This window comes from Aspergillus flavus, chromosome 1 (genome assembly GCF_009017415.1).
Source record: "Aspergillus flavus chromosome 1, complete sequence".
Classification (NCBI taxonomy): domain Eukaryota; kingdom Fungi; phylum Ascomycota; class Eurotiomycetes; order Eurotiales; family Aspergillaceae; genus Aspergillus; species Aspergillus flavus.
In genome coordinates, this window is record NC_092406.1 from 6,006,186 (window position 1) to 6,032,100 (window position 25,915).

The 25,915-nt window shown below is 49.8% G+C and overlaps 8 protein-coding genes across 8 annotated transcripts; 5 read left to right on the forward strand and 3 right to left on the reverse strand.

Annotated features, from left to right (window-relative positions):
• Positions 1-254: 254 nt before the first annotated feature.
• F9C07_1166079 (uncharacterized protein) lies at positions 255-3,730 on the forward strand. The gene is made up of 2 exons (XM_071507656.1): positions 255-1,153; positions 1,229-3,730. The coding sequence occupies exons 1-2, from the start codon at positions 420-422 to the stop codon at positions 3,351-3,353; spliced, it is 2,859 nt and encodes a 952-aa protein (XP_071366108.1). The 5' UTR covers positions 255-419; the 3' UTR covers positions 3,354-3,730.
• Positions 3,731-4,106: 376 nt separating this feature from the next.
• F9C07_11264 (putative muramidase) lies at positions 4,107-6,750 on the reverse strand (the record flags this gene model as incomplete). Its single annotated transcript, XM_071507585.1, has 8 exons — positions 4,107-4,439; positions 4,498-4,826; positions 4,919-5,367; positions 5,417-5,536; positions 5,589-5,690; positions 5,751-6,041; positions 6,095-6,301; positions 6,359-6,750. 8 exons carry the CDS (start codon positions 6,748-6,750, stop codon positions 4,107-4,109), a joined length of 2,223 nt encoding a protein of 740 aa, XP_071366109.1.
• A 238-nt stretch (positions 6,751-6,988) lies between these two features.
• On the forward strand, positions 6,989-9,817 carry F9C07_1168081 (uncharacterized protein). Its single transcript, XM_071507661.1, has 2 exons — positions 6,989-8,910; positions 8,966-9,817. The coding sequence occupies exons 1-2, from the start codon at positions 7,227-7,229 to the stop codon at positions 9,634-9,636; spliced, it is 2,355 nt and encodes a 784-aa protein (XP_071366110.1). The 5' UTR covers positions 6,989-7,226; the 3' UTR covers positions 9,637-9,817.
• Positions 9,818-10,657: 840 nt separating this feature from the next.
• F9C07_2061119 (uncharacterized protein) lies at positions 10,658-11,275 on the forward strand (the record flags this gene model as incomplete). Its single annotated transcript, XM_041288784.2, has 1 exon — positions 10,658-11,275. The coding sequence occupies one exon, from the start codon at positions 10,658-10,660 to the stop codon at positions 11,273-11,275; it is 618 nt and encodes a 205-aa protein (XP_041139919.2).
• Positions 11,276-13,997: 2,722 nt separating this feature from the next.
• F9C07_2280265 (glycosyl hydrolase family 47-domain-containing protein) lies at positions 13,998-17,855 on the forward strand. Its single transcript, XM_041288557.2, has 4 exons — positions 13,998-14,445; positions 14,519-15,950; positions 16,009-17,559; positions 17,624-17,855. Exons 2-4 carry the CDS (start codon positions 14,986-14,988, stop codon positions 17,661-17,663), a joined length of 2,556 nt encoding a protein of 851 aa, XP_041139918.1. The 5' UTR covers positions 13,998-14,445; positions 14,519-14,985; the 3' UTR covers positions 17,664-17,855.
• Positions 17,856-17,984: 129 nt separating this feature from the next.
• F9C07_2280266 (uncharacterized protein) lies at positions 17,985-21,196 on the forward strand. Its single transcript, XM_071510424.1, has 7 exons — positions 17,985-18,200; positions 18,371-18,463; positions 18,584-18,702; positions 18,756-18,993; positions 19,089-19,189; positions 19,240-20,842; positions 21,025-21,196. The coding sequence occupies exons 1-6, from the start codon at positions 18,155-18,157 to the stop codon at positions 20,770-20,772; spliced, it is 2,130 nt and encodes a 709-aa protein (XP_071366111.1). The 5' UTR covers positions 17,985-18,154; the 3' UTR covers positions 20,773-20,842; positions 21,025-21,196.
• A 748-nt stretch (positions 21,197-21,944) lies between these two features.
• On the reverse strand, positions 21,945-23,030 carry F9C07_11269 (serine palmitoyltransferase; the record flags this gene model as incomplete). The annotated part of the gene is made up of 2 exons (XM_071507586.1): positions 21,945-22,867; positions 22,964-23,030. 2 exons carry the CDS (start codon positions 23,028-23,030, stop codon positions 21,945-21,947), a joined length of 990 nt encoding a protein of 329 aa, XP_071366112.1.
• Positions 23,031-23,887: 857 nt separating this feature from the next.
• On the reverse strand, positions 23,888-25,596 carry F9C07_11270 (serine palmitoyl CoA transferase subunit LcbA; the record flags this gene model as incomplete). The annotated part of the gene is made up of 4 exons (XM_041288545.1): positions 23,888-24,070; positions 24,126-24,617; positions 24,678-25,188; positions 25,268-25,596. The coding sequence occupies 4 exons, from the start codon at positions 25,594-25,596 to the stop codon at positions 23,888-23,890; spliced, it is 1,515 nt and encodes a 504-aa protein (XP_041139915.1).
• Positions 25,597-25,915: the final 319 nt, after the last annotated feature.

Below are 25,915 nucleotides of genomic sequence, written 5' to 3' on the forward strand. Positions count from 1 at the left end.
ACTGCATACTTCACATGACTTCTGTAGGCCTCAGGCTGCGATCTGATATCGGCGTGACCGCCTGCATCATAGCTTATCACGAGGACTGACCGGATGCTGTTGCTTGTCAACCACTCCCCTACACTAATAGTCAACGCTGCCCTCCCTGCTCATTCGGCCTTCGTATTACTCTTCAGTCTAGCACATAAGGCCTTATTAGCTCTCTGCCGAATATATTTTTTGTTCTGCCCTAAGAATACAACTGAATTTCTTGATTGCGCCCAGCTCCCATTCGTACCTTAAGCTGACCGCTGCTATCTGCCTCGATGAATGGTCCTTAGCTGACGCTTGTATTCCGGCTTAAGGGCGGCTATGATGCACTGCTGTTTAGGCAGCTCATACTGATGTGATTCGGATTAACATTATAGGATCTTTAGCCCATGATGATGACATCAAATATATTATCCCGCTTCCTTCCTCCGAACGGCTCGCCATCGGTCTACGAAACGCTTCGGCAGCAGGACGCAGAATCGAATCCTTCGGATGTTGAAGAGCGTGCGGGATTGGAATTTGAAGATGATCGGAGGACTCAATTTAGTGACCGTGAGTTGGAAGAGGCCATGGTCGATGCTGCGAGAGACGGCATACGGAGTCCGAGCCCCAGCCCGAGCGAGCCGTTCCTGACTCAACGGAGCCCACAGAGAACCTCTGGCACAGCAACTGCTAAAACTGGTGGCCGGCGGCGAAAACACAGTCGTCCTCGGTGGATGCACCAGGACCCCGACGACGGTGATGATGATGTACCTCCATCCCTTCTAGTAGAAGGACACCAGGATGACGACGAGATGAGGTCTCGACTTCCCCCACCTCCTCCTTCTCATCGTCATCCGCAGCGAGAACTTTCTCCTGCCCCTGGTCCTTCATCACGTGCAGACCGGGCTCGTTGGAATACAACAAGGGAACAGCTACCTCTACACAATGATGGCAGGGGCCAACGTCCCGGGGTAATCTGGTCGCTGGGGCATCCTAACTTGGCCTCAGTAGATCCCAAAGAGAAAGCCATGTGGCTGTGGGCAAACGTGGAGAATCTGGACAACTTTCTGAAGGATGTTTATACGTACTTCCTAGGGAATGGAATATGGTCAATTTTGCTGAACCGGGGTTTAAGCCTTTTGTACGCCCTTACCTGAGTTCACCATTGGCTCTTATATGGTTACCTCCGCTAACAGATGGCATAAACAAATTGCAGGACATTTGCTTTCGTTGTGGGATTTAGTACTTTTCTCACCAACTGCATCGATTATCGCAATTTTCGAGGAAGTAGGAAAATGGATGACATACTCATCCAACAGTGCACTAAGAAGATGTCTATGTCCTCTACCTTCTTACTTTGGCTTTTGACTGTTTTTTGGATTGGAAAGGCCTTTCAGTACTTGATGGATATTAGAAGGCTCAAGCACATGCATGACTTTTACTACTATTTGCTCGGAATCTCTGATAGCGAGATCCAAACGATCTCCTGGCAGGAGGTTGTGAGCCGACTGATGACTCTTAGAGACGCGAACCCTGCCACTGCTGGGGCAGTCTCTGCCAGACATCGCAAGTTCATGGGAAGCCAGTCCAAGCAGAGGATGGATGCTCACGATATCGCAAACCGATTGATGCGTAAAGAGAACTACTTGATCGCTTTGGTGAACAAAGACATACTAGATTTGACTCTCCCAATACCGTTCCTCCGAAACAGGCAACTATTTTCGCAGACGCTAGAATGGAACATCAATCTCTGCATTATGGACTATGTTTTTAATGACCAGGGCCAAGTACGAACCTTGTTCCTGAAGGACACCCACCGAAAAGCCTTGAGCGAGGGCCTGCGGCGGCGATTCATCTTCGCAGGTATCATGAATATCTTCGTAGCCCCCTTTATTGTCGTTTACTTCTTGATGCATTATTTTTTCCGCTATTTTAACGAGTACAAGAAGAACCCAGCCCAGATTGGATCCCGGCAGTATACCCCCTTAGCCGAATGGAAGTTCCGCGAGTTTAATGAACTCTGGCATCTATTCGAGCGCCGCGTCAACATGTCGTATCCTTTTGCTAGTCGCTATGTGGACCAATTTCCTAAGGATAAGACTGTCCAGGTTGCTGGCTTTGTGGCGTTCGTTTCCGGCGCCCTAGCGTCCGTACTGGCCCTGGTATCCATCATAGATCCAGAACTTTTTCTGGGCTTTGAAATCACTCATGACCGGACCGTCCTTTTCTACCTGGGTGTTTTTGGCTCTGTCTGGGCTTTTGCCCGAGGCTTAGTTCCGGAAGAAACAAATGTGTTTGATCCCGAGTTCGCACTTCTTGAAGTGATTGACTTCACCCACTATTTCCCGAATCATTGGAAAGGACGGTTGCACAGTGACGAAGTTCGGAAGGAGTTTGCTGTGCTTTACCAGATGAAGATCGTCATCTTCTTAGAAGAGATCCTGAGCATGATCTTCACACCGTTTATTCTCTGGTTCAGCCTGCCTAAATGCAGCGATCGTCTTATCGACTTCTTTCGGGAGTTCACTGTGCATGTGGATGGCATGGGATATCTCTGCTCATTTGCCGTATTTGATTTCAAGAAAGGCACCAACGTCATTAGTCAAGGCGGTACGGGACGACGAGAGAGCGGGAGGCAGGACCTGCGGGCGGATTACTTTTCAACTAAGGATGGCAAAATGCTCGCATCTTACTATGGCTTTTTGGATAATTATGGTGGTAATCGCCCTGCGAACCCGTCCAGTCGCCGTCAGTTCCACCCTCCACCTGCCTTTCCGACGCTGGGGTCGCCGTCTGCCATTGAGATGGGTAATATCGGTGAGCGGCTGGAACGAACTCAAACACGGCATGGCCCAGCAGCTACTTTTATGGGGCAACAATCGGGCTTGGGCCCTGGCTTTGGGGCCGCAGGCTTTGGCGATCACGCGTCTCCCGCACCATCTATCCTCCTTGACCCGCATCATCAACCGACAGCGTCAGATTTCCGAACGGCAAACCGCTCTGCCCTTTATCCACGGTTCAGGTCGTCGCGTCCAGTGCGACCCATTACTGACCCAATCGAGGACGACAATGAATCACCCTCAGCAGAGATCCGCCGTGGTGCTGTCAAGAAGTCGCCACATCCAACGACGGGATCCAGCGGTGGCGCTATCGGTACCAGTGATAGCAACCTGGGAGAGTCCTGGCGGATGAACTTGATAGGGGATGAACTTGATAAGGATACGGGTGAGGACGGAGAGAATGTCGACGAGATTGCTGGGAACGCAGGGGTTTTAGGGCTTATCCAGCAATTTCAAAAGGTCAGCAAGGACAACCGCGGACGCACCACAGTTGGGATATAGGGGCGGATGAATATGTCACCTCTACACTTCTTCATTGGTCTTAAAAGGATTAGTGACTTCCTATTTCTACATTATTAGCATAGAAGTTCAGAGGTACTCACAGCTCATACAAGCACGCACGCTATAGTGAGTGTATATACACCTACCCGTGGCACTTCGGAGTAGATATTGGCTTAGAAGCCCTAGGTTGCTACTCGGAATGTCCTATATGAGGTCACTGTATCGACTATAGAAATACTCAATGATCTGTTACTATTCATTATGATACTTCACACATTCAGAGCTCTATTCTTTAGTCAGTTACTGGCATCGGAGATCGTGGAAGGCGAAAGAAAAAGGAGAAAGTATGAAGTCTCAAATTTCCTTAGTGAAATCACTTTGGCTCCTGTCTAAGGGAATTGTTGGCTGTCACCTTCAAGTATATAAAGGCCGGCTTGTAGCGAAATATATCTTCTTGTTGAAATGGTTTAACTGAGATAGGGCGGAAAGCTCCTCATGCCCGCAACGACTTCGGAGATGATAAATGGCAGACTAGTCTTCCTCCTCCATACCCAAGTAAATCTCTACCCCAGGAAAACACCAGGGACACTAGTTTACACAAGTTCTGGAGTCAAGCTATACTACAATAGTGGGTCAAAGATATTGTATTATCTGAGTTGCGCAGGCCGTTACAATCTCTAGATGACTAGGCCGTCCCAACACAATAAGCATACCCAGCCCACAACCCCGAACAATCCCCATTCAAAGCCGGATTCAACTTATACAGTTCCTGCAGCTCGATTCCTGCGCTCGCCGCCATGTCATAGCAAAACACCCCGTCTTGCTGCATGATCCACTTATTACAGTTCTCCGGGATCCCGGCTCGGTAGACGTCGGCGTAGCAGTAGAAGTTGGGGTGCTGGTGGTGGTCCCTTCCACGCCGACACAGATATAGTAGTCTGGCCACAGCCCGGCGCAGTCATTGCCGACGGCAGGGTTCCAGGCGTAAAGATCGGCCTGGCTGATGGAGTGATCGTTTGCGATTGACCAGCAGTCATCGTCTGTTACGACCAGGTAGAATTCAACACAGTTGGATACCATTCCCTCCTATTTGTCTGATTAGTATCATGTAGAGACTTGTAGCTCCCCACGGGCAGCAACACACCTGTATAGGAGTAGGGGTGACGAACCCCCCGGCGTGGTGGTTGGGGTTGGCGGTGGAGATGTTGGTGTTGGAGAGGGGGTTCTCGTCATCTTCGTCATCTGCGAGAATGCCCATGGAAAGGGTGGATCCGCAGTAGTAAGTGCCCACAGCCAGGCCGGTACAGTCTTCCTTGACAGATGGATTCATCTGGTAAAAGACGTCGATTGTCAATCCGAGGTTGGAAAGTAAATCTTCACAGCTTAGACCCTGGACTGTATAGGTCCACCAGACGCAGTCGCTGATTTCGCCTGAGGCCCGCGGAACGGGCGCGCTGGCGGTTTGTGCGGGGGCTATATACTTGTCATTATTACCTTTGTCGGGGAATATCGAACTCCAACAAAGAGGATAAAGCAAGAAGACTAAGGATGAGGAGAAGACTTACCAGGAGTCGGGCTCGCTAAACCAATACAATACGAAACAGACGGAGTCAAGGTACAATGGTAGTCGTACGTCGGCTCCAAACTATCCTCCGCGTTCTGGTCAATGGACGGATTCCACAGGGCAAATTGATCGGGCTCAACGCCAGCAGCCCATGCATAGTCCCAGCAGCCTAACTGATCCGGGTCGGTACTGTTGATCCAGATATAGTCCCAACAGTCTGTGCGGGTTAAGTTGGCCAGCGGGATGACCAGCAGGTCGGCATCCTGCGTTGATTCCGGATCGTACCAGGGGATAGACGTGCTGGGGCCCGCTGTGAAAGGCGGCCGTGTCGCCGTGGGACCGGGTAAGTATCCTGGATAGGTGGAGATCTCACCCACGGGCTGAACGCAGTAGCTGTAGTTGAGCCATAAGTTGGTGCAGTTGGCATTCACGTCCGGGTTGAGGAAGATGCTGCGCGTGGGTTAGAATGATAAGAAACCAAGAGGGGTAGAGGATGTACAAGTCGTTAAGGCCAATGTTGAACTTGACGGTAATCATGGCGCAATCCTCACCCTCCACAATGGCGTAGTATCGACCGCATCGGGCGTTGTCATTGGGACCAATATTATCCGGGACGGGCCTGATAAGAGTCAGTGATAATAAGCGAAAAATGGAGGTTAAGATAGGCTGACTCTGGCGTGGGCATAGGCGTCACAACTGGAGAATCAGGGAGGCTATAGTTACCCAGAGGGTTACTGATGCAGAACGTGTTTCCCACAAAACGTTCCAAATTACTGGGGAACACGATAGTCAGTCACGCATACAAGTTCCAACACACTCACTCCTAGACGAACCTGCAGAAAGGGTTGATGTTAGGATTCCACGTCAGGAGCTGCACCTGCCAGATATCAGCAGCGGCCGCAATCGAGGCGCAGGTGTCGTTCGGCGCCAGCACGTGTGTCTGGCATTTGTTTTCGATACACAGCGTGCCCGTAGTCGGGAATTTGTCCTGCACGTAGGACAACCCATTCGAGCGAAGCAGTTGGTCCGTTCCCACGGACTGAGATTTGGGGATGGAGTAGAAGTCATCGGTGGGCTTAATGGAGTACATCGTTCCGGTGCAACCAGTCGCTGTCGGCGTCGGCCTATATCGTGTCAGATCAGCGTCTTCGAGTATGGAGCAGCCCCTGCCACTTACGTGCTAATCAACAGCGAGGTTGCGACGGTGGCTGGATACCCGGTGGCCTGGCAGGCCTCCGTCGCGGATGAGAAATGCGCCCTGTCCGACTCGTCGCCCGCGAACGGCGAGTTCACTTGGCGGTGGACAATCTTGAGCATGCACTCATCACAGTCCGACTCTGGGGGACCGGTTTCCCAGAAATATGCATTGCAAAGCTGACCGTCACTGGAGAAAGGTCATATATATGCTTAGGTTTCTTTGTAGGGGCCCATCAAGGCTCACCTTCGGGTCATGCATGCGATATCGTGCGAATAGATCATGTAGTCATCGGGATACCAGGGCTGCCAGGTTGTCTTTTCGAACTCATCATAGTACCGCGCACTTGTACAGGCAGTGCTGACGTTGTTGCGGTGTTCCTGCAGGGATTCGCGACATGAAGTTGCGCAGACAAGGTCCAGCCAGGTAGTATTCCGGTTGAACTCGAAGAACGGGCTGCTGAACAATTCCCCCGTGAGCGCGGGACAGGTGACATTCGCATTAAAGGCCGCGAGACAGTTCTCGGAGGCATCGAGAAGGACCTCTGAATCCGCGTTATACAGGGCATAGCTGTCCGCAGCGACTTCAGCTCCCCACCCCCCCAGTAAAAGGGTAATGAGCGTGAGCGACGAAACCATGGCTGATGAGATTAGGAGATAACCAAAAAGACCGTCCTGCCCCTGCTGGGACACGGATAGTGCAATGATTTTGTAGCGATTTTAGATAATCGCTACGTTTCCTCGCTTCCCACAGTCCATTCCACTGGCTTTGTCGGCATATTTTGACCTGTGTCTCACCAGTCCCGCTGCAGAAATCTCTTGAGTCCTCTCCCGGCCCAACGAGGAGCACCAGACAGTCCGGGTGGTCTGCTACTCAGACAACGTGCCTGACTGCTTCCGGGTGCAGGAGGGCGGCGTCGAGGGCACAGTCGTTCAGATGCCGGAAGAGTGCGGGGGCCCATCGTGGGCGCGCGCTGTCTCCTTCACCCTCTCGAAGAAGCAAACGGTCCCCGGCCATCTGGCCAAGCGGGGGGCGACCACCTCCCCCGTGTTTGACTTCACCTTCGACTACAACACGGCCCTGGCGCCGGGATGCCGGAGAGTTCAGTGTACGAATGGATTTCTCGAATGTGCCCGGGTATTGGAACGCCGTGGTGGACGCCCCGGGTTCTTCAAGCAGTAAACGTGACCTCAACCAGCTCGTGAATCGATTCTACGGTTCCTCGGATCAGTGGTACACCAAGTTCAAGTCGTTGAAGTTCCCTGCGGCCCAGGGCACCAAGTACACGGAGAAGCTTGACCAGTTGGTGTATCATAACCCCCAGATCTGCGTGTACGAGGGTACAAAGGTCGGGGAATCCTTGAGCGTTGCTATGGAAGGCACTACTACCGTTGAGTCACATTTTGGGTTCTCATTGATTGCCACCTGGCAGCCTGGAAAGTCGTTTAACGTTCATCAGGCGGCCGGCTTCTTCCACCCGGACGGGGAGACGGATGTGACCTTCAAGATTGGCGGTCAGGGCGTCCTGGACACCTCCCAGAGTTTGCAGGGATCAACCATCACGGAGATTCTTGGCGAAGCCAGCCTGGCCGGGAAGAGCATCTACAAAGGATGGGCCTCCTTTGACTTGTACCGGGAAAGCAGCGTCTCCCTCCGTAGCGGTGGTGGCAATTCAGGAGCAGTGGCAGTGGATACATACGCAGAATCTCGCATCCAGTCTGACTGGGGCCGTGTACTGGTCAATTTTCCAGCTGGTGCGGTCGACAGCCCGTTAGAGGGTACCTCTGAGGGACGGCGTGCGGACGACAAGGTCAGCACCGCGGAGAAGGATAATATCTCACGGCCGCTCGCAGAGAGCCCCAAGGGATTCATTGAGGTTGGGACAACCACCCGCGTTGGTATCAAGATGCACTTGAAGTTTGCGTCCCCGTGGCTGTCCGATATTGACGGGGAACTGCCTGATATGTCCGTGTCCCAGTCGGTGTATTCCCGCTGGCACTTCGAGCATGACGGGGCGAAATCCTGTCTGACCACTAGTCTGGGCACTACAATGAAGAGTCATCTGGAGCGCGGTTCTTACGTCGGATGGAAGGACAAGGAGACGAAAACCTTCGTGCAGGAGCTGGCGCAGGCCGGAGAACGCCAATGCTTCACAGGGGACGCGGCGACTAAGCGAGATCGCATCGAGCGGCGCCAGCTTGTGAACCCGAACTTCGATCCAGATCTATTGGTCCCCGGAATTAACCTGGGTGATGGAGGATGGAACAACATGGCAGCCCGGATTTTGTGCAATGGGTGCGGATTTTGCACCACCGAGGGGGTTGTCGAGGAGCCCTGTTGTGGATGCGCCTGTATCCCGTGTAGGTATGGCACCCAGGCCAGTGTCCGGGATGATGACTATTATGTCTTCCCGATTTCCGACCAGACCTCGTTGGCCCGGAGAGATCTGCTGATCAATGCGAGCTGCGGACTCCAGGACGCGCATTGCGTAGGATCGGACAACAAAACCTGGCTGGTAGAACGACAGGCCACCACTCCCCGGATCAGCCAAACACCAAAGAAACTGAATATCTGTAGGACTCAGATCACCGGGCCCAAGTACCCCTCATATCCTAAGCAGAGCCCGAATGCCGTTCTGGGGCCCCAGGATTTTAATTCTCACTGGTCGACCCAAAACGTCATCAAGTATATGCATAACTCGTCACAGTCCTGCACCAACTGGGCCGTGGGCAAATTTGCGAACTCAGATATCGTGTGGGACAAAAGCACCAACATCAGACATAACCAGTTCTATGAGAGTAAGTACCTTCCTCCCTCGTTACAGACGAAGCTGACTCGAATCCTGTCCTTCAGCGGAACATCCGTTTGAAGGCCAGACCATCTCGCGGTTCTTCAACGTCCACATGACGAGCGTGGCAACCGTCACTCGGCCCTGCACCTGGATAGTCACATGGATTCTCTCACGGGCTCCATGGGCCGGGGCAACGACCAATGTCGCCCAATTAATGAGTTATGAGCTCGAAAGCCGGGATCGACAAGGCCGCCTCGCTGTCTTCCTTACCGACTCCAACTGGATGAAGGGGGCCATCGTGAAGGGATCTTCCCCAATTCAGACCTCTCGGTGGGATAACCTGGACCTTGGCGACGAGCAGCTGGCATATCTGAAAGAGCTGGGAATGCTCTTCAGCTATTGGAACCATCCCGAGGTGTGGCAGTCGTTCTGTGACAGCTACAATGGGATGCGCGACGTGCTGCTTCAGTTTGACAACTGGTACATTGCCAACCGGGGGCCCAGCGATCTAGTTGGGGAGTGGAAGAAGTTCAACCAGCTCGAACTCAAGCGGATTGTCGAGAGAGGGAAGGCATCGGCGCAATATCTCAAGGAGAGTCGTAAGCCGGTACCAGGCTTCTGGGGGCGGGGGTGGACGCTCAAATGGCAAGGGCTGTTTACCTATTTCCCGGGGAACCTCCTGTATCAGTTTGGCACGATAAAGCTGGATCAGACCTGCGTGAATTTGCAGTAGCCAGTGACGAGTCCTGGAAGGGTCATTAAGTCAGCTCATCTAGATCTAGCAGAGGGACATATACATCCGGGTGTCTCCCCGCTGTACATAGCTTATATATTGACCGCATGGGAAGAAACGTACAAAGTATAGTTATCCGAGGACCGCCTATATTCTCACTGTTGAAACCTCGTCAGGGGGTTGAAGTCGTAAAGGGCAAGGAGGAGGATTGGGGAAAAGTTAATAGTTGGTGGAGTGGCTGCTAGCCTAGACGAACGCTAACGACGACGTCATGCCGCTCAACATATGAATAAAGGTGCATGCCACCCGCCGCATCTCTTTCTCTCTTTTTTTTCCTTTTTTATTTACGTTCCTTCTTTTTATGGATCAAGTCACCGTTATGGGCGCCGGCTGGTCATCAGACCACCCTGAGGAGCCCTTATTCTCAGCTGCTGATCTACGACAGCCCCCCAATCCACCCAGCCAGTCCAAATACCCTCGTTGTTATGGGGATGTGGTCCCTTCGGTCTGTAGCGACCGGCCAGAGGACTTTTACGACGAGCTGTATGAACAGATGTACTTTGTGCAGCATGCCTACCAAGACTGCATCGTGGCCTTTCAACAATGCGAGAAAGAAAATCCCCGTGTCGACCCCGAGGAGTGGTTGTTCATTGCTGAGCGAATCCCCCGGGTATATGAATATCTGGCACATAGCACCAATACCTCGAATGTGGATGTAGACCAACCGATTGATCTTCACCCCCGTATCGTTAAGTGAGCAAACCCTCCCCGCCTGCTCATCTCTGTCAATCACCGCTAGAACACCGCAACTCTGTGTGGTGGGAGTAGATATCTTGGCCGTCTCCCTGTGGGATATCTGCTGGAGAAGCTAGACCCCGGCCCACTGGGCGCTACGACTCTGCCACTTCTGACTACCTTTCCTGCGTCGCGCATGTCTTCCGATGACAAGGACTCTCCCGATAATGGAGATAGAGAGCCCCTCCTCCTGCTCTACTACCGCTGGACACTGCAATCACTCACCATGCTAGCCTTCCTGCATGAACACGGGGTCTACCTGATGGATTTCAGCTCGAGCACGATATGGATACGTGATGATCTCTCGATTGCACTATCAGGATTTGTGAACGCAACCATCCCGACAGATGAATGGCCCTACTCTCCTGACGGGACGAGATACGAAACAGAGATCTATTACCCAACCAATCCCGACAGTGGGCACCCAGAGCTCAGTCCGAAGATCGATCTCTCGGATTGGGCGACCTTTGTCTGGCAATTGATGCGAAAGGATGCGTCCAGTCATAGAGCGAAGAGGTGGGCGATGCCTACCGATCCATTGGATCCGGCAGAGATGCCCGGGGAGGTGAATGTATGGGAGTACCATAAGCAACGGCTGAAGGAAGGCAAGCTACAGCTTTTAGAAGAGGAACGATTGGGTCCGATGCTGGTTAAGGCCTGGAAGGGGAAATATGAAAATGCTCAGGAGATCCTGCAAGAGGTACGATCGTATCTCCAGCAGATTGGGGTTCAGATGGACGGAGAGGATGAGGTCCTTCTAGATGATGGGCGAAAGTGGGAGGATGTATTCACGGTAGTCCCGACAGATGGCGCCCGCTGGGGTCGGGAGATTAGATATAAATAATATCCATGGGTCCATCGCTCGAATACCTAGCTGATATTCTAGATAATAGAGTTATGAAATTTAAGATATATTGTAAGAGTGACTATAAGGCTATAAAGGATTGTTATGATAGACTTCGTGTCTCCAGCTTAAATGCGGTCGGTCACAAGGTGGATGTGGGGTAGCAAAACAGAACACCGTCAAATGTGGATGACCGTTCTCTAACACCATGTCGGAGTCCGCGTTATTACCATTACCAACATATCTACTAAGCTTATAATAAGCTTCGAGGATTGTTCATCTTTTATATTTATTGATCTATCGTCAGTTTTCTTCAGCTGCGAATGTGCCGGTGCTAGCTGACAAGTTCCTAATCAGGACACACGAGACAGAAAAATACCGGCCGCGAATCGAGTCGTGTTTATCATTCCCGCATCAAGCAATGTCCGATGAAGTTGGGAGAAAGGCACTTAGTGGAGAATGGGAGTGGATATCAAACAAATGTATCGAGATAAAAAAGAAAATATTGATGGGGTTTAAAGGGCGACCATGCAATATTATAAATAATAAGAGTGATCCTATTCCGGCTGACGAACTTGGGCTAAACAATAGACTGGTAGAAAGAGACGTTTTGCCCGGCTACAGATTCTACATGATGAGAGCGCATGTAAAATTTGGGAAAAGGGCTTTTATAACATTGCAGGTAAATAGCTGTTTTTCAACACTATGCACCAAAATCACCATTTCTATTTGTCTTGGGACTCTGGGTCTTCAGGGTCACCAAGGCCTAAGATATTGAAGATATTGAAATTATCCCGATATTCCATTCTAACAACTAAGAAACTGTCTTTGTTAACTCTGGTCACGTGAGTTATGAGGATGGGAATAATAAATATAGAGACGGTAAATGTATCTAATGTAGGTTCAAAAGGTGTCGGATAAAGGTAGGAAAAGCCTCGCTATTTATCTTAAGCTTGGAGAAATTATAGCAGGGCCCTGAACTTTGTGAACTCTTCGTTCTCGCCCTTCTCACCCCCACTCACCCAAGTGAGTAATATTCTCACCACGTTGTCACCCATCTCACCTGCACTCACCTAAGAGTTAGTGCCTATCACCCCTAAGAGCAGCAACGCACTCAGGGCTCGTTGTACTTCTAACCGCGTTGATAATTGTGGCTTAAGTACGGCTGAGCGGACGGGAAGCCCTGTTCTCCACACCCTATGGTCGTATGTACCTGTCCTTCCTGGACAAGAGTCTATATAGAGCCGGGAAGTTGCTAACATTATCTGAACTGTAGGCGTATGGCGAAGTACATGCAATATAATGCTGATGACCGGCGTACGCAAGTACTGATCCAGCATAATCTACCTTTACAGAAAGATGGGATATGATTATCATCCCATAACGTCAGATCGGCGCAAATATGACACGATAATTCAGTCAAAACCTAACTTTGACTCCTCTTGATGATCATCCTCCACTTCGCTCGCACGAGTCAATGATCAGGTTATTCCTGTCTCTCATAGACTATGTATACGGCCAACTCGAAAGAGTATACCATTCGGCCTCGTGGAAATTGAAGATTGCTTTTACGATGCAACCCTCTCGATCGAGGGAGAGGGACTCGAAATCATTTCCCATATCCACAAGATAATGGACTATGCAGCTATCCTTTCCCTAGTTCCTAGTCAAGGTCCGAGCAGAAGACCCACCAAATAGGAGCACACACTTGATATCCATTTCTGATACCCCGTCTAGAAAGAGCTTAGGATAGACACCTCCAGTCAATTTTATTTTATCGGGGCCCAGATGTGCTCTATAGGGTTTAAATCAGGCGAAGGGGACGGCCATTCTAGGATGCAGATCCCGTGGGATTCAGACCAGGCCTGCACCTCGTAGCAAATATGAATTTTTCTTGCATTATGCTATTGGGATATAATTCCAGGCTCGTATATCAGTAGGAGGCCTTTTTCCAGATATAGATATCTATTAAATAGCCGCGATTTCAAGCTATGTAGTTCATTCTGTTCTCACATCAATAGTGACACTACTAATTCTGACCGGCCACTTTCTATATAGCAGCCTATAACATAATCGATATATCCTTTCTATAGTACTCTAAATCAACTAGATCAGGCCTATAAACCTTGTATGACAGACGGGATATGTATTGAGTAGGATTCGAGGATCTATTCAAAAATATTATGGATAATGTTTGAATCGCTATAATTAAGTGATGTATGCGTAAATTCATAGTGCTCTTTTTATCAGCTATATCGGTATCTAAAACAAGCGTTTCTTTTTGCTTTCCTATATTTATATATATTTAATGCATGCTATGCTTCGCTCCGCTGCGCAATAATACCTGCGCAAAATCCAATGGGATGTTGATTAAGACTGTACTGATTATGCTACAAGTAAGTCCCGTGTAGCTAATTCTCAACCTCCGGCAAACTATTTAAATTATATAGTGTTTAGCTGCCTAACTGAGCTTTTTTAGACTTACCAGGCCAAGCGCCTCATTCTAGGCTGTTCTGGTTTTAAAAGCCTTGTTATATCCAATACTAAGGAAGAACACACGACGCCAGATTTTTGGACAAGTTTAGTGATGTCCTGCTCTATATCTGGACCTTCTAGCGACGCAGTGGGCTATTCAATAAATACTTCAGATCTAGGTCGTCTATTTCACTAATTTGGTTTTGAAAGTTTGGTTGTTTAGTATGTGATTAAAGTTGTTGATTATCTTGACACGATGCGCGTTGTGCTCCTACGAGTTTGATTACATAAGACTGCTTTCAGACAATAAGGAGACCCTGCCCCTGGTCATGGGGTTATTTTTAGAAACATTGAACCCTGCATGGTCCGGCAAGACCCTTTCATTGTCTAGTATCGAATTCTAGTACTCCGTCGTTACGGATTGAGTATGATGCTTCACCAGTCCTTTAATAGGGACAGGCATATCGTTTCAATTGAATTCTGAATAGTCACCATGTTCAAGAGCAGGGGAGAACAGTCTCACAAGTACTTCGCAATTGACCTGAAGAGTCTGGAACCTCGGGGTGCTGATCCTTCGGTCGCTGATCCGGGGGATGGATTCCTCGGTGCCGATATCAGCCATAGCAGCGCATCTGATCCCTCTGCTGGCGCTTGATAAGTTGATACCATTAAGCAAGCAATGCGACTCTCTAGGAGTATGGGACCAAAGAATTCACCCATACGTTAGGCAAATGCTGATCTTTACTGTTTCTTTGCTTCCCCCTCTAGGACTTGAGTCGGTAATGTGACTGACAATCAAAATTTTGATCCCCGCCCGAGGGACTCGTCTCTTGGCCTTCTCTCCTGTTGGTTCAAACAATCTGTTAGGTCTTCTTTGCTTCAGCCGGGCAATTGGAAAATTTCATGTATTTTCCTTTTCTCCTCAATCGCTAATACTCTTCTCCTATAGGCAGGACAGTAAAGTATCTGTCTTTACGATGATCTATCTAAAGAAACCTCTCCCCACTTGATTTATCCAATTTGCAGCATTCTTTTTGTTGTTTACTTGAATTTATTTACCAGTCTCTTTCTTGTCTCCTGATCTCGACTTCCACGACAGTACTTTTCTCTTTTCTGCCCCCCTTGGTGGATTTTTCATGTCGCTCTTATTCCTTCTTTTCTACCCTTAATTCCCCTTTTGGATCACTTTTTATCTTTCTGGTCCTTCTTTTTCGCCCACGGCGACGTCGCCTGCCATGTTTCGAGCCCGGCGATATCGAGTTCTGCTAATCTTTGCAGCTGTATTTGTCTTGGCCATCATTCATTTTAGTCGATCTCGCCAGCCCCCTACAGTGACATTGGGTGTTCCTCCGCCTGTCGATCGGCCGGTTTCTTACCCTCAAAGTCCACCCGCAGCGGACAACAAGGGACCTGCACCAGAGACCCCTTTGCCAACCCCTCTACTGGAGGGCTCGACGGATCCCAGTACACCAGACGAAGACGTCCCGTCGCAGCCTCCCTACTCAGATAACGGTTTATCCACCCCCGAACGTCCCAAACCGTCGGACGAACCGCCGTCCAAGGAGGATGGGCCTCAATTCCCGGACAACTCTGGCTCACAGAGTCAGGGTAAACTAGATTCGGACCGTCTCGAGGATCAACCGGCGTCTCATTGGAAGAAATTGCCGGAGCGATATCCTGTCACACCCGCGGATTTAGTCAAATTACCGACCGGCAAATCTAAGTCTCTTCCGAAACTGCAAGCTAAATTCTCCGATGAAGCATCTGAAGATAAGATTAAACGGCTAAACAGATTATCCACCATCAAGGCGACATTCGAACATGCATGGGACGGATACAAGAAGAATGCTATGGGCCACGACGAGGTCATGCCGCTCCGCGGTGGATTTCGAGATCCTTTCAATGGGTGGGGAGCAACACTTGTCGACACGTTGGACACCCTTTGGATCATGGGTTTGGAGGAAGAATTCTCTATTGCTGTCGACCAAGTGAAAAAAATCGACTTTACGACAAATAAAAAGAGCGAGATTCCTGTTTTCGAAACGGCAATCCGATATCTTGGTGGTCTATTAGGTGCCTACGATATCTCGGGACATAAGTACGACTTACTCCTAGAAAAAGCGGTCGAGTTGGCGGAAGTCTTGATGGGCGCCTTCGATACGCCCAACCGGATGCCGATGCTCTTTTACAAGTGGAAGCCGTAAGTGGTACCACATGGGCCTGATGCTTTTGTAATGATGGGCTAACAATTAAAGCAGGGGAGATGCAGCAAATTTCCATCGTGCTAGTAGCATGTCCATCCTTGCCGAACTGGGCTCTCTTTCGGTAGAGTTCACACGCTTAGCGCAATTGACCAGGGATGACAAGTACTATGATGCAATTGCACGGATTACGAACGAGTTAGAAAAGTTCCAAAGCCAAACTAGCATGCCAGGTTTGTGGCCGATGAAAGTCGATGCTTCTGGGTGTACAGTTGCTCAATCCCCAACTGGCCACGAGGCCCCGCGTGATTTACCACGGAATTCTTCCACTCCTACAGCTACCCAAACACCTGCTGAAGGCATAATCTCTTACCCGACGGACGCGGAAAGTTACCGAATTCTTTTGGAATCACGCCAGCTTCATGAAAACGCGCAGCCAGCCATTTACAATACAAACCCCCAGATCCCAGATCCCAAGGCGCATGAAATTCCAACTTCAACTGGAGACACTGCGGGGTACTGCAGAGGAGGGCTTACCAGTGCGCCAGGCCCCCAACAATTCGGGCTCGCGGCCCCGGGAGATTCGACATATGAATACCTACCTAAGGAGTATATGCTTCTAGGTGGTCTCAACGAACAGTACCGTACAATGTATGAAAAGACTGCAGATGCGGCGCGAAAGCATCTCCTCTTCCGGCCTATGATCAAAGACGACCGTGACATCCGCTTTTTAGCGACCGTCACCAAACCCCGACTGGACGCCGAATTCGTCTATCAGTATGAGGGGGCACATCTGACCTGCTTCGCTGGCGGCATGTTTGCCATTGGGTCTAAGTTGTTCGGAATTGACAATGATCTTAAACTCGCTGCCAAATTGACGGATGGATGTGTATGGGCGTATGAGTCTACGAAGACCGGTATCATGCCTGAACAATTTCAGATGATACCCTGCAAAGAAGATGAACCGTGTGTGTGGGACGAGGCTAAGTATTGGAAGGCCTTGGATCCTAACGAGAAAGAACGCATTGCCTGGGGCAAGCAGCAGAAAGAGCTTAGCGCAAAGATGGAGGAGAAGAAGGAGGAAGTGAGAGGAATCCAGACCAACGGGACGTCTCCCGTTCCAAGATCTCATCGCGAGAAGCGTAATCCGGAGCGAGGCAATTGGCACGTCATCGCCAGCCCGACACATACACCAAAACCTAGTGACTCCAGTGACGTGAAAGGACGGGACCCTAAAGGACCTTCGATAGATCCAACGCCCTCTCACGAAGAATTTGCTTTGTCGCGGATCCAGAACGAGCATCTTCCACCGGGTGTGGTCCGCATTAACTCTCGCATCTATCTGCTTCGTCCTGAAGCCATTGAGTCCGTCTTCATCATGTACCGCCTCACTGGCGATGAGTACTGGCGCGAGAAGGGTTGGAAGATGTTCGAAGCTATCGCCAAGTATACTCGGACGGAGATAGCGCATGCTACGATCAAGGACGTCACCGTCGATAAACCGCCAAAATCCGATGAGATGCAGTCGTTCTGGCTCGCGGAGACATTAAAATACTTTTATCTACTCTTCAGTGAGCCGAACGTGGTGGATCTAGACGAATATGTTCTGTAAGTACTCCTTGTGAGCGTGCTCTGCCATATGGATGACGATGCTAACAATTGGTCATTGTAGGAACACTGAAGCCCACCCTTTCAAACGCCCTGTGTACTAGTTCTGGTTTAGCTTTTGCTTAATTTCTGTTATTTTCTATGTATAAAGTGTACTGTGATACCAAGGAGCAAGTCCAGAGTATATAGGCTATACATTGTGAAGAAGAGGGTCTCTGATCTTGAGACGCCAGCAGTCAAATAATTTCTAGACTAGTAGACCAAGTAGACAGACCCTAGGGGGACTGAGATTGCTGCGAAAACGTCAACAGGTGCCCAAGTCCGGCAGAGGTAAGTGCATTCCTTACGGAAAAATACGAAAGCCTTAGGCCACGCGGAGGGATCGCCGCCAGGCCCCCCGCTGCCCGCCTTTAGTTCCAAAAGTTGGCCACACTCACTCACCTTTCATCTTCAAGCACCAACGTCATTAACCCCAATCAATTCGCTCCCCTTTGTTCCTCCCCCCACGGAGCCCACAAGGCATTCGCGACGGGCGCAAAGACGGGATGAGTGCAGAGTCACGACACACCCGACGACGACGAGCGAGCCGTGGGAAATGGAGTTTGAGGTCTCATTGGAAAATGAACAACAGTTCTGGGATGGTAAGTGATTTCATAGGGATCTGCGCTCTGACTTGCGCCAAAATACCTATCTGGATTCAACTCCTATTTCAAAGAAGCATTTGTGCTTTTCACCTTATCCCATGCCCCTCTACGCTTCACAATAACTCGGGGTAAAATAACTGACATATACGACGTGTTCTTTTTGACAGAGATTCAAGAGATTGTGTCCGCCCTTTGTTCCTCCGAAGACCTCATCGACAATGCTCTGCGATCTTATCTGAATCTGGCGACCAAATACAAAGGTCCGATATCCTATTTCTTGCATCTGAATTACTGAGATCCCTTCTTGCGCTTGCGTCATGCGAGCCTGATCTAATCAGAGTTGGACATCGGCTGATAAGATAATACCTGGACGATAACAGATGAATACCTCCAGACTGAATTGGAGGTTACGAGATGCTCGTACAAGCTGCTTTCATCGAAGATTTTCGCCTCGCATGCGGATTATGTGCGGAGACAAATGATCTACGGTTTATTGCAGGTATGGTCTTGTAGTCATCACGGCTCTATAGACGTTAACGGCAGATTGCATAGGACGATGATCCGGATACACTTTACCTAATCTCGTCGTTCCTTCTCTTTGACGGTCGGCAGAATGAAGTCGCATTGCACATGATGAACGGAGAGGGCGCATTTCCACGTTTGCTAGAGCTCCTTCAGGTGCAAAACAGGAAGAAAGAGGTTGAAGGCGATGAAGCCCTCCTTCATCGAGTTTTTATGGATCTAATCTATGAGATGTCAAGAATTCAAAGAATCAAGATGGAGGATCTGGGTGAGTAGTCCCTGCTCGTCTTGAGATGAGGCTTTCGCAAGCTGGACCCACCATCAAAGAAGGTGCGTGTAAACTAACTATTGTAATGACCGCAGTTCTCGTGGATGATGAATTCATCAAGAGCCTCTTTGATATCATCGAAGAGCTTTCCTATGATTCGAGTGACCCGTACCATTATACGGTAATTCGAGTTTTGGTGAGTGGACCCTGGTACTTTTGTTGAAGGATCATGCTCATCACTCGTAGTTGGTTCTAAACGAGCAATTCATGATCTCAGCACACGATCCCGTGGACGAGAAGAGTTCGACTCCATTGACAAACAAAGTTATCAAAATCTTGTCAATGCATGGTAATCTCTATAAGACTTTTGGCGAGAACATCATCCTTCTTATAAATCGGGAAGGTAGGTGGTATCGTTTCAGACTTTCGTCGTATGTGGTATTAACAAAGACAGCCGAAACATCGCTTCAGCTTCTCACCCTAAAGCTACTGTACCTCATATTCACAACGCCCACGACCTTTGAGTACTTCTACACGAACGATCTCCATGTCCTGGTCGATATCTTAATCCGAAATCTTCTGGACCTGCCCGAAGAGGCTTCTGCTTTACGGCACACTTACCTGCGCGTTCTCTATCCATTGCTAGCCCATACCCAATTGAAGACCCCGCCACACTACAAGCGTGAAGAACTGAAAAAAATGCTCAGTGTTCTCGTCCGAGGTCAGCTTTCTAGCAACGAGGTCGACAAGGAGAAAATCATGCATTTCGACGAGGTCGACGAAACGACGAGAAGGCTCGTCATTCGGTGTGCTGCCGTAGACTGGTTGCAAGATGAAGAGCTAGACACTCAAGTCCCTAAAGCGCCCGAGGAAGAAACCACTTTATCTTGTCCTACGATCCCAGATGGCTCTCATCCGGAGGCTGAGATAGGCACGCCTTTGGAGTCAACGACCTCACGGCCCATTTCTCCCACGAGCACGGTTGAGAGCTCACCCGTGACTCTGTCTCCGACCAGTATCGATGAGTCGCCCAAAATAGAAGTACTCAACCAAGCCCAACGCTTAGGCATGCACTTGGAGCCTGCATCGTCGTCCTCCCTCAGCGTACAAGAAGTAGCCGCCCAGCATGAAAAACCAGGCGTCCTAACGCCGAGCCGCAACAAGACTCAAACAGCGACAACGGACCGCCCATCCAGCCCCAATAAACCAAAAATCAAACCGCTACCGCCGAAGTCAAGACGCTGGCGTGGACGACGCACTACTGGAGACGAAAACGACAAGATCCCGGAAGAGCCAGGAATAGGAACCGGAACGGGAACAAGCGCAAGCCCAAGTCCTATCACACCCACAGCCCCATCCATCCCACAAGGTCCCTCCGACAGAAGGAATTCAACAAGCACATCCGGCCTCGTCCCTCCTATCCCAGCTCACGGCCGTCGCTCCGCCTCAAATCCACCCCCAGCTGTCCCCCCACCGAGACGGTCTACCCTCCCAGTGGTCCACCCTCATCATGTCTCCAGCCATTGCACCCCAGTTACGAGTCCGTCGCGACTCCAAATACAACAGAACAGCGACTCCGCCCAAAAGCACGGTCAGAAACCCGAACCACCCAAGACCCGTCGATCAGGTCGACGCAGACCATCCCAAACGGATTCCCCAACCCCAAGTCAAGACGGACACGACGGACACGCCGCGCTCCCTGAAGTTTCGAATGAAAAACACCACGATAATCAGACAGTCAGCGTGGAAGAAGCCGTGCAAAATGTTTCTCTTAGTTAATTCTTTGATCGGTTGAGGCAACTGATATGATCGATTGACTAATCCATTGCATAAGCATTCATAGGCATAGGTATGGCGCTGTTTCCTTACAGTATTGTTTTCCTTCCGGCTCGGGTGTATGGAGTACAGTTCCTTACTTGGTTGCATTGTTATACAATAGTAATAGCATAGCGCTAGAATACTAGAGATTGTCATATTGTTTACTGCATTTGTTTCTCTCCTCCGTTACAGAGAACTAACAAAGGATAAAAGCATTCATTGATACCAAACTCTTGTATTTGTTAATGGATCGCTACATATACAAATGCACACCATCTAGTGTAGGCCAGGATTTGCATACGGCCCTGGACCTTCTGCAGACGAAATTTTGGCTGCTTGTAGCCAGTTGGAGCCACACCTTTTTTTTTTTTTTTTTTTTTTTTTTCGTCGAGGATACACATGGAAGGAGGTCAAGTCATAGGTGAATATGACCGACTTGACGGGTTTAGCAAAAATACACGAGAGATTCTCAGTAAGTTTCTATAAGAGGGTCTGGGGTGATAGCCAGGGTAGTATTTTGCATCCGGAACTGCTGCATCTTGCTAGAGATAGAAGCCCCACAATACCCGCACGGTGACTGTGTCACTGTGCCACGTTGGAAGAGGAACGATCTACACAATATGCATCTTGTCATAAGTCCCCGGAGCGCGAAATTGGCCAGGGTAACTGCACAGTGACTTTGCCGCACCTAAATACGTAATTACTGCGTGAGACACGAGATTCAGCACATGTTGTCACACTCACATTTCCGTGAATCAAAACGCTTGTAGCTATCTACTATCTAGAATCCTCGCCTATTGTAGGTTTTCCTAAGGTCAGATTCAGAAGGTCCTCGGAGCTTCAACTGAAGACACTACCCAAGCTAAAAGGCACCCTCTAGAAACCGTGGAAGGGAAGAAGTTCAAAAGCTATGCTCGTGCTTCATTGTGAGGCTTAAACAAATCCCTATATGTACAGGATAATTGCACGTGTACGTTGCACAGCACATGACAACAAGTAGATACCAGGAAAGAGAGGAGCGTAGCGAGAGACAGTGACCTCGCCCAGCGTAATCAATGTCAACCATCACAGGACTCAAGCCAAGAACCCGAGACACACGGGGATAAGAAGCAAGTCGAAATGGACAGGAGCGCTCAGCGCCTCATAATACCCCAGAATTTCTCGGCGCCGTGAGTCCCAGGCCCATCCTGTTTCCAGAGATCATCGAAGGCCGAGAAAAGCACCATATCATCCTTTCGGTCCCTGAACGAGTACCCCAGTGCATAGAGAGCGATGGCCTGATTCCAGGCCGAGGGGACAGCTTTACCATTTGCTTGACCGCGGTACGGCCAGCCGGATTCAGCGATCACGGTGCGTTTCCCGCCCGCTGCGGCCGAGATACGATTGGCCTGTTCGAGGGCGTATTTTCCCGCGTTGTCAGGTATTTGGTTCGCGTCGAAGAAGGCGTGACAGTTGGCCGCGCAATAGTCGGACGCTTCACAGAGTTGGGGGTGTTTGAGGAGGACGGAGAACGTGTCCACTGTTACGACGGGGCCTTGGTAGCCTGCTGCGCGGAGTTTGGCACGTGCGGTGTGTACGGCGGTTACTACGTCTTGCGGATTTTGGCCTTTGTTGACGAGTTCGTTGCCGATACTGATGGTGTGGAAGGTGGACCAGTCTCCTGCTGCTGCCCAGATGATTTGGTCGAGGCTGTTTGGGAAGTTCTGCAGGTCAAAGAGGCCGGCGAAAACGCGGAGATTGCGTTGGCGGGCTGCGGATACGATGTTTTGGGTCTGGTCACAGTCGACGCCGTAGATGCGGACGTAGCTATAATGTTCGCTTATCTTGTCCAGGTCTTTGTTGATTCCGTCGAGGGATCGGCAGGTGCCGTCATCGTTGTAGGGGGCGTATGAGATGCCGTATCCGCCTTCTATTGGGAGACTGGGTACCAGGTCGGGTGTGGCTGGATCAGGTATTGGGAGCAAGGGTGGGAGGTTATTGGGATCGCCATTGATGGGGATTTCATGCTTGCCTGCGACTCCTGAAAGTGGTGCTGGATCACTTTGGTCTAGGCTTTCTAGCACTCGGTGCATAAGCATGTAATACTATCTTTAGAGAGAAAAAACACTTCTGTCGAACTGCTTCTCTTCTCATGTAGCACGGTGGAACTTACCATGAGGAAGTGCCTTGACTTGGAGGCTGAGCAGGAGCACGACAAGGACACATATAAGCCACTTCATGGCGATTGAACTTGCACCTTGAATCAAGGGACTGTTGGATGGAGCCCGTGGGGTGACTTGATCCGGAAAGTAGCAGGTGATAGAAGGAGGCAGCCGGCTATAAGAGCATTTTGACCCTGAGATTAGAAGGGAAACACAGGTAGATAATCGCCCATTAATTGAAGGAAGAGTGGAACAGTCGACCCTGGAATGAACTGTTCCACCGACATTCACTGGGTTGTGGCTGGTAAATATTTGAGATGTTCTAGGGACTATCGCCGCATTCCTGTGTTAGGTGATTGATATCTGGAATGCTGGCTGGCCCCTTGCCCTATATGAATCAAACCTCGCCGGGTGTATCCTCCAGGTATGCATGGCAGTCCAGATTGATTCACTCAAATGACATTTTCGGCATTGAGTAGATTCCAATCATTAGTATGTGAGACCAATGTCAAGGCCCTTATAGTCCCTATATTCTTTAGCGTATTAGTGTGGCGTCAGCCATGCAGTGAAAGGGAGAAAGAAGTGGTTCATATAAAGCGTAATAATGGAATTAATATTATAACATGGTAGAAGTCTAATCACAGTCTGTCATTGTGAGACAGAAGTCTTGGAAGGAATGAAGGGAAAAAATATTAGTAGGGGACCAAGAATTGGGGAAGCATCAGATAGCGGTTCCCGCATCATGCCGGAAACCCCTTCAATTTCCGTTAATCAGTTGTGGCAAGCATGCTGTCCAATGTGCAGGTATGCTGTACAAAACCAGTGAATAAAAATTGTACAAGGTGTGAATATGATAAACAAGGCATGGCGTAATGGATCGAGAGGGCATCAATTTTCGTGGCCGAGTCCTTCTAAAAGTCCGGAAAACGTAAGGATTACTTCTTTTTGCTCAAAACTTTCGTGATAGCGTGACGGATAATGGTTCCAGCTTTCTCGATCTCTTTTTTCGTCAAACCAGTCGTCACACAGACTTTTAATGCTGGGGAAACGACCTGCTTCGGCTCAAAGTTATCTAGGAGGGTCTTGAGGCGAGTGATTAAGACACCATTTGCAAGGCACTGCGTCGTAAAGTTAACAATCAATAAGATACCACAGTCGCTGGGAAACCCGTACCTCATCCACCACATCTTGCAGCAGAAACTGCTGGTCTTCAACCGACAGCCGCTTAGCAGCAACCACTTCAGGCTTGAGGACCAGGATCATGATAGGATTCTCGGGAGCACTGGTACAATATACCCAGTCACTACGGGGGTCAAGCTGTGCCCACATGGCCTTGGTATGCTCCCGTAGCTGGGATATCGTTTCAGGACTATTCTGAAGGATATTAATTGTGGCACTGGCAGTTGTCGACAGAAGAGCAGGCAGTGCTGCGGAGAACGTGTAAGCCGCGGCAGAAATGCGCTGATGGTGAACGATTTCCTCTGAACCAGCGCAAAACCCTCCACCTGCAACCAAGGGACCAGCCAGCGAGCCCACAATCATATCAACTTCAGCTGCGTCAACATTCTGGTGTTCCGTGACTCCACGACCGGTCCTTCCGAGGACGCCAAACGACCACGATTCATCGAGGATAAGTCGGAACTTGTACTTAAGTTTGAGCTCAATCTGACATCGTTGTTAGCGGCCACATGTGCTGTGGCGTGTGAAGAGCTCGGATGCACGTACAATCTTGGGCAGGTCAACCATGTCACCGTATGATTCAAACAAACCCTCTGTGATGATGAAACGTCTCGTGAGGGGTTTTCTGGCTTGTTCTTTTGTAACCTTGGCAAGGACTCTTTCCAGGTCCTCCATGTCGTTATGTTCATACCAACGAACCATGCTACGAGAAATCTGTATGCCCTTCCGGATGGCAAAGTTAACACCTTTATCCGCAACAATGATGTCTCCACGTTTCGAGAACGCCGGAATGACACTTGAGATGGTGGAAAAGGCCTGAGAGTAGATGATACAAGATGCGGTGCCCAGGAACGAGGCAACGTCCGCCTCCGTCTTCATATGAACATCTTGAGTGCCGTAAAATCCTCGGGGGCCACAAGGACCAACACCGTAATTGCGGAGAGTCTGGATAGCTTTCTCTTTGAGCGACTCGTTGGTATTAAAGTTGTAGAAGTTATAGGAGCCGAGGTTAACGACGGTCCGGCCATTGGCCAATTTTGACTTAGGGCAGACTGGACTACAAGCCACCATGATCAATCAGCATTAACAAGGACAACAGGACATCCAGTACCAAGGGTGTGTGAGAGGAGAGTTACCCAACGATTACCGTCCGCTTATCAACCTCCATCTCTTCTAAGACTGTGGGTTTTCCTACAAGTGGTTCTGGAGTCCACTCGTCTACCAAGTCATCAATCTCATCCTCTGAGAGCTGAACCACTCCAGGTTTGGTCGAATACTTGGGAGCGAGCAAATAGCGAACTGCGAATAGGAATAGAAATAGCTCGACTGCAGAGCGAATCGGATCATTTTGATAGCTGGACTTTACGTAGCGAAGAAAGATTGCGGAGCCCGGAACGCGATGGAATAGGTCTGCAAGCTCATGGAGATACTCCGAAAGGAGACGTTGTGTCTCCTGGATATCCATGATGGAAAAAGTGACACCACGCCCACAGCGCAAAAGGGTGTTAAGGGGGTTTTCAGAAGGAAGATATAGGAGCCTCGCGATCAAAGCCGAGCATTGACCGACGAAATCTCGACGATTACTTGTCTTGATGGAGGTGTCGCGGCCGCGGAGAGACCTCTGGGGCTGGATGGTCCGACACGGGAAGCACGTGATGCCATGGGTTGATCGGAAATCGCATTGGGCTCTTCCGCCAGGCACCGATGGGAAGGCATTCCTGAGGCCCCACACGTTAGGGTTCCTAAAGATCAAAGTCGGAACACTATCGGTCCCTTCAACCTCA

Coding starts and splice junctions, on each gene's coding strand:
- F9C07_1166079 (XM_071507656.1), top strand. CDS start 420: ATGATGATGACATCAAATATATTATCCCGCTTCCTTCCTCCGAACGGC. Junction 1,154..1,228: donor AACCGGGGTTTAAGCCTTTT/GTACGCCCTTAC, acceptor AACAAATTGCAG/GACATTTGCTTTCGTTGTGG.
- F9C07_1168081 (XM_071507661.1), top strand. CDS start 7,227: ATGGATTTCTCGAATGTGCCCGGGTATTGGAACGCCGTGGTGGACGCC. Junction 8,911..8,965: donor ACATAACCAGTTCTATGAGA/GTAAGTACCTTC, acceptor CCTGTCCTTCAG/CGGAACATCCGTTTGAAGGC.
- F9C07_2280265 (XM_041288557.2), top strand. CDS start 14,986: ATGTTTCGAGCCCGGCGATATCGAGTTCTGCTAATCTTTGCAGCTGTA. Junction 15,951..16,008: donor CTCTTTTACAAGTGGAAGCC/GTAAGTGGTACC, acceptor CAATTAAAGCAG/GGGAGATGCAGCAAATTTCC. Junction 17,560..17,623: donor GATCTAGACGAATATGTTCT/GTAAGTACTCCT, acceptor TGGTCATTGTAG/GAACACTGAAGCCCACCCTT.
- F9C07_2280266 (XM_071510424.1), top strand. CDS start 18,155: ATGGAGTTTGAGGTCTCATTGGAAAATGAACAACAGTTCTGGGATG. Junction 18,994..19,088: donor AATCAAGATGGAGGATCTGG/GTGAGTAGTCCC, acceptor TAATGACCGCAG/TTCTCGTGGATGATGAATTC. Junction 19,190..19,239: donor ATACGGTAATTCGAGTTTTG/GTGAGTGGACCC, acceptor CATCACTCGTAG/TTGGTTCTAAACGAGCAATT.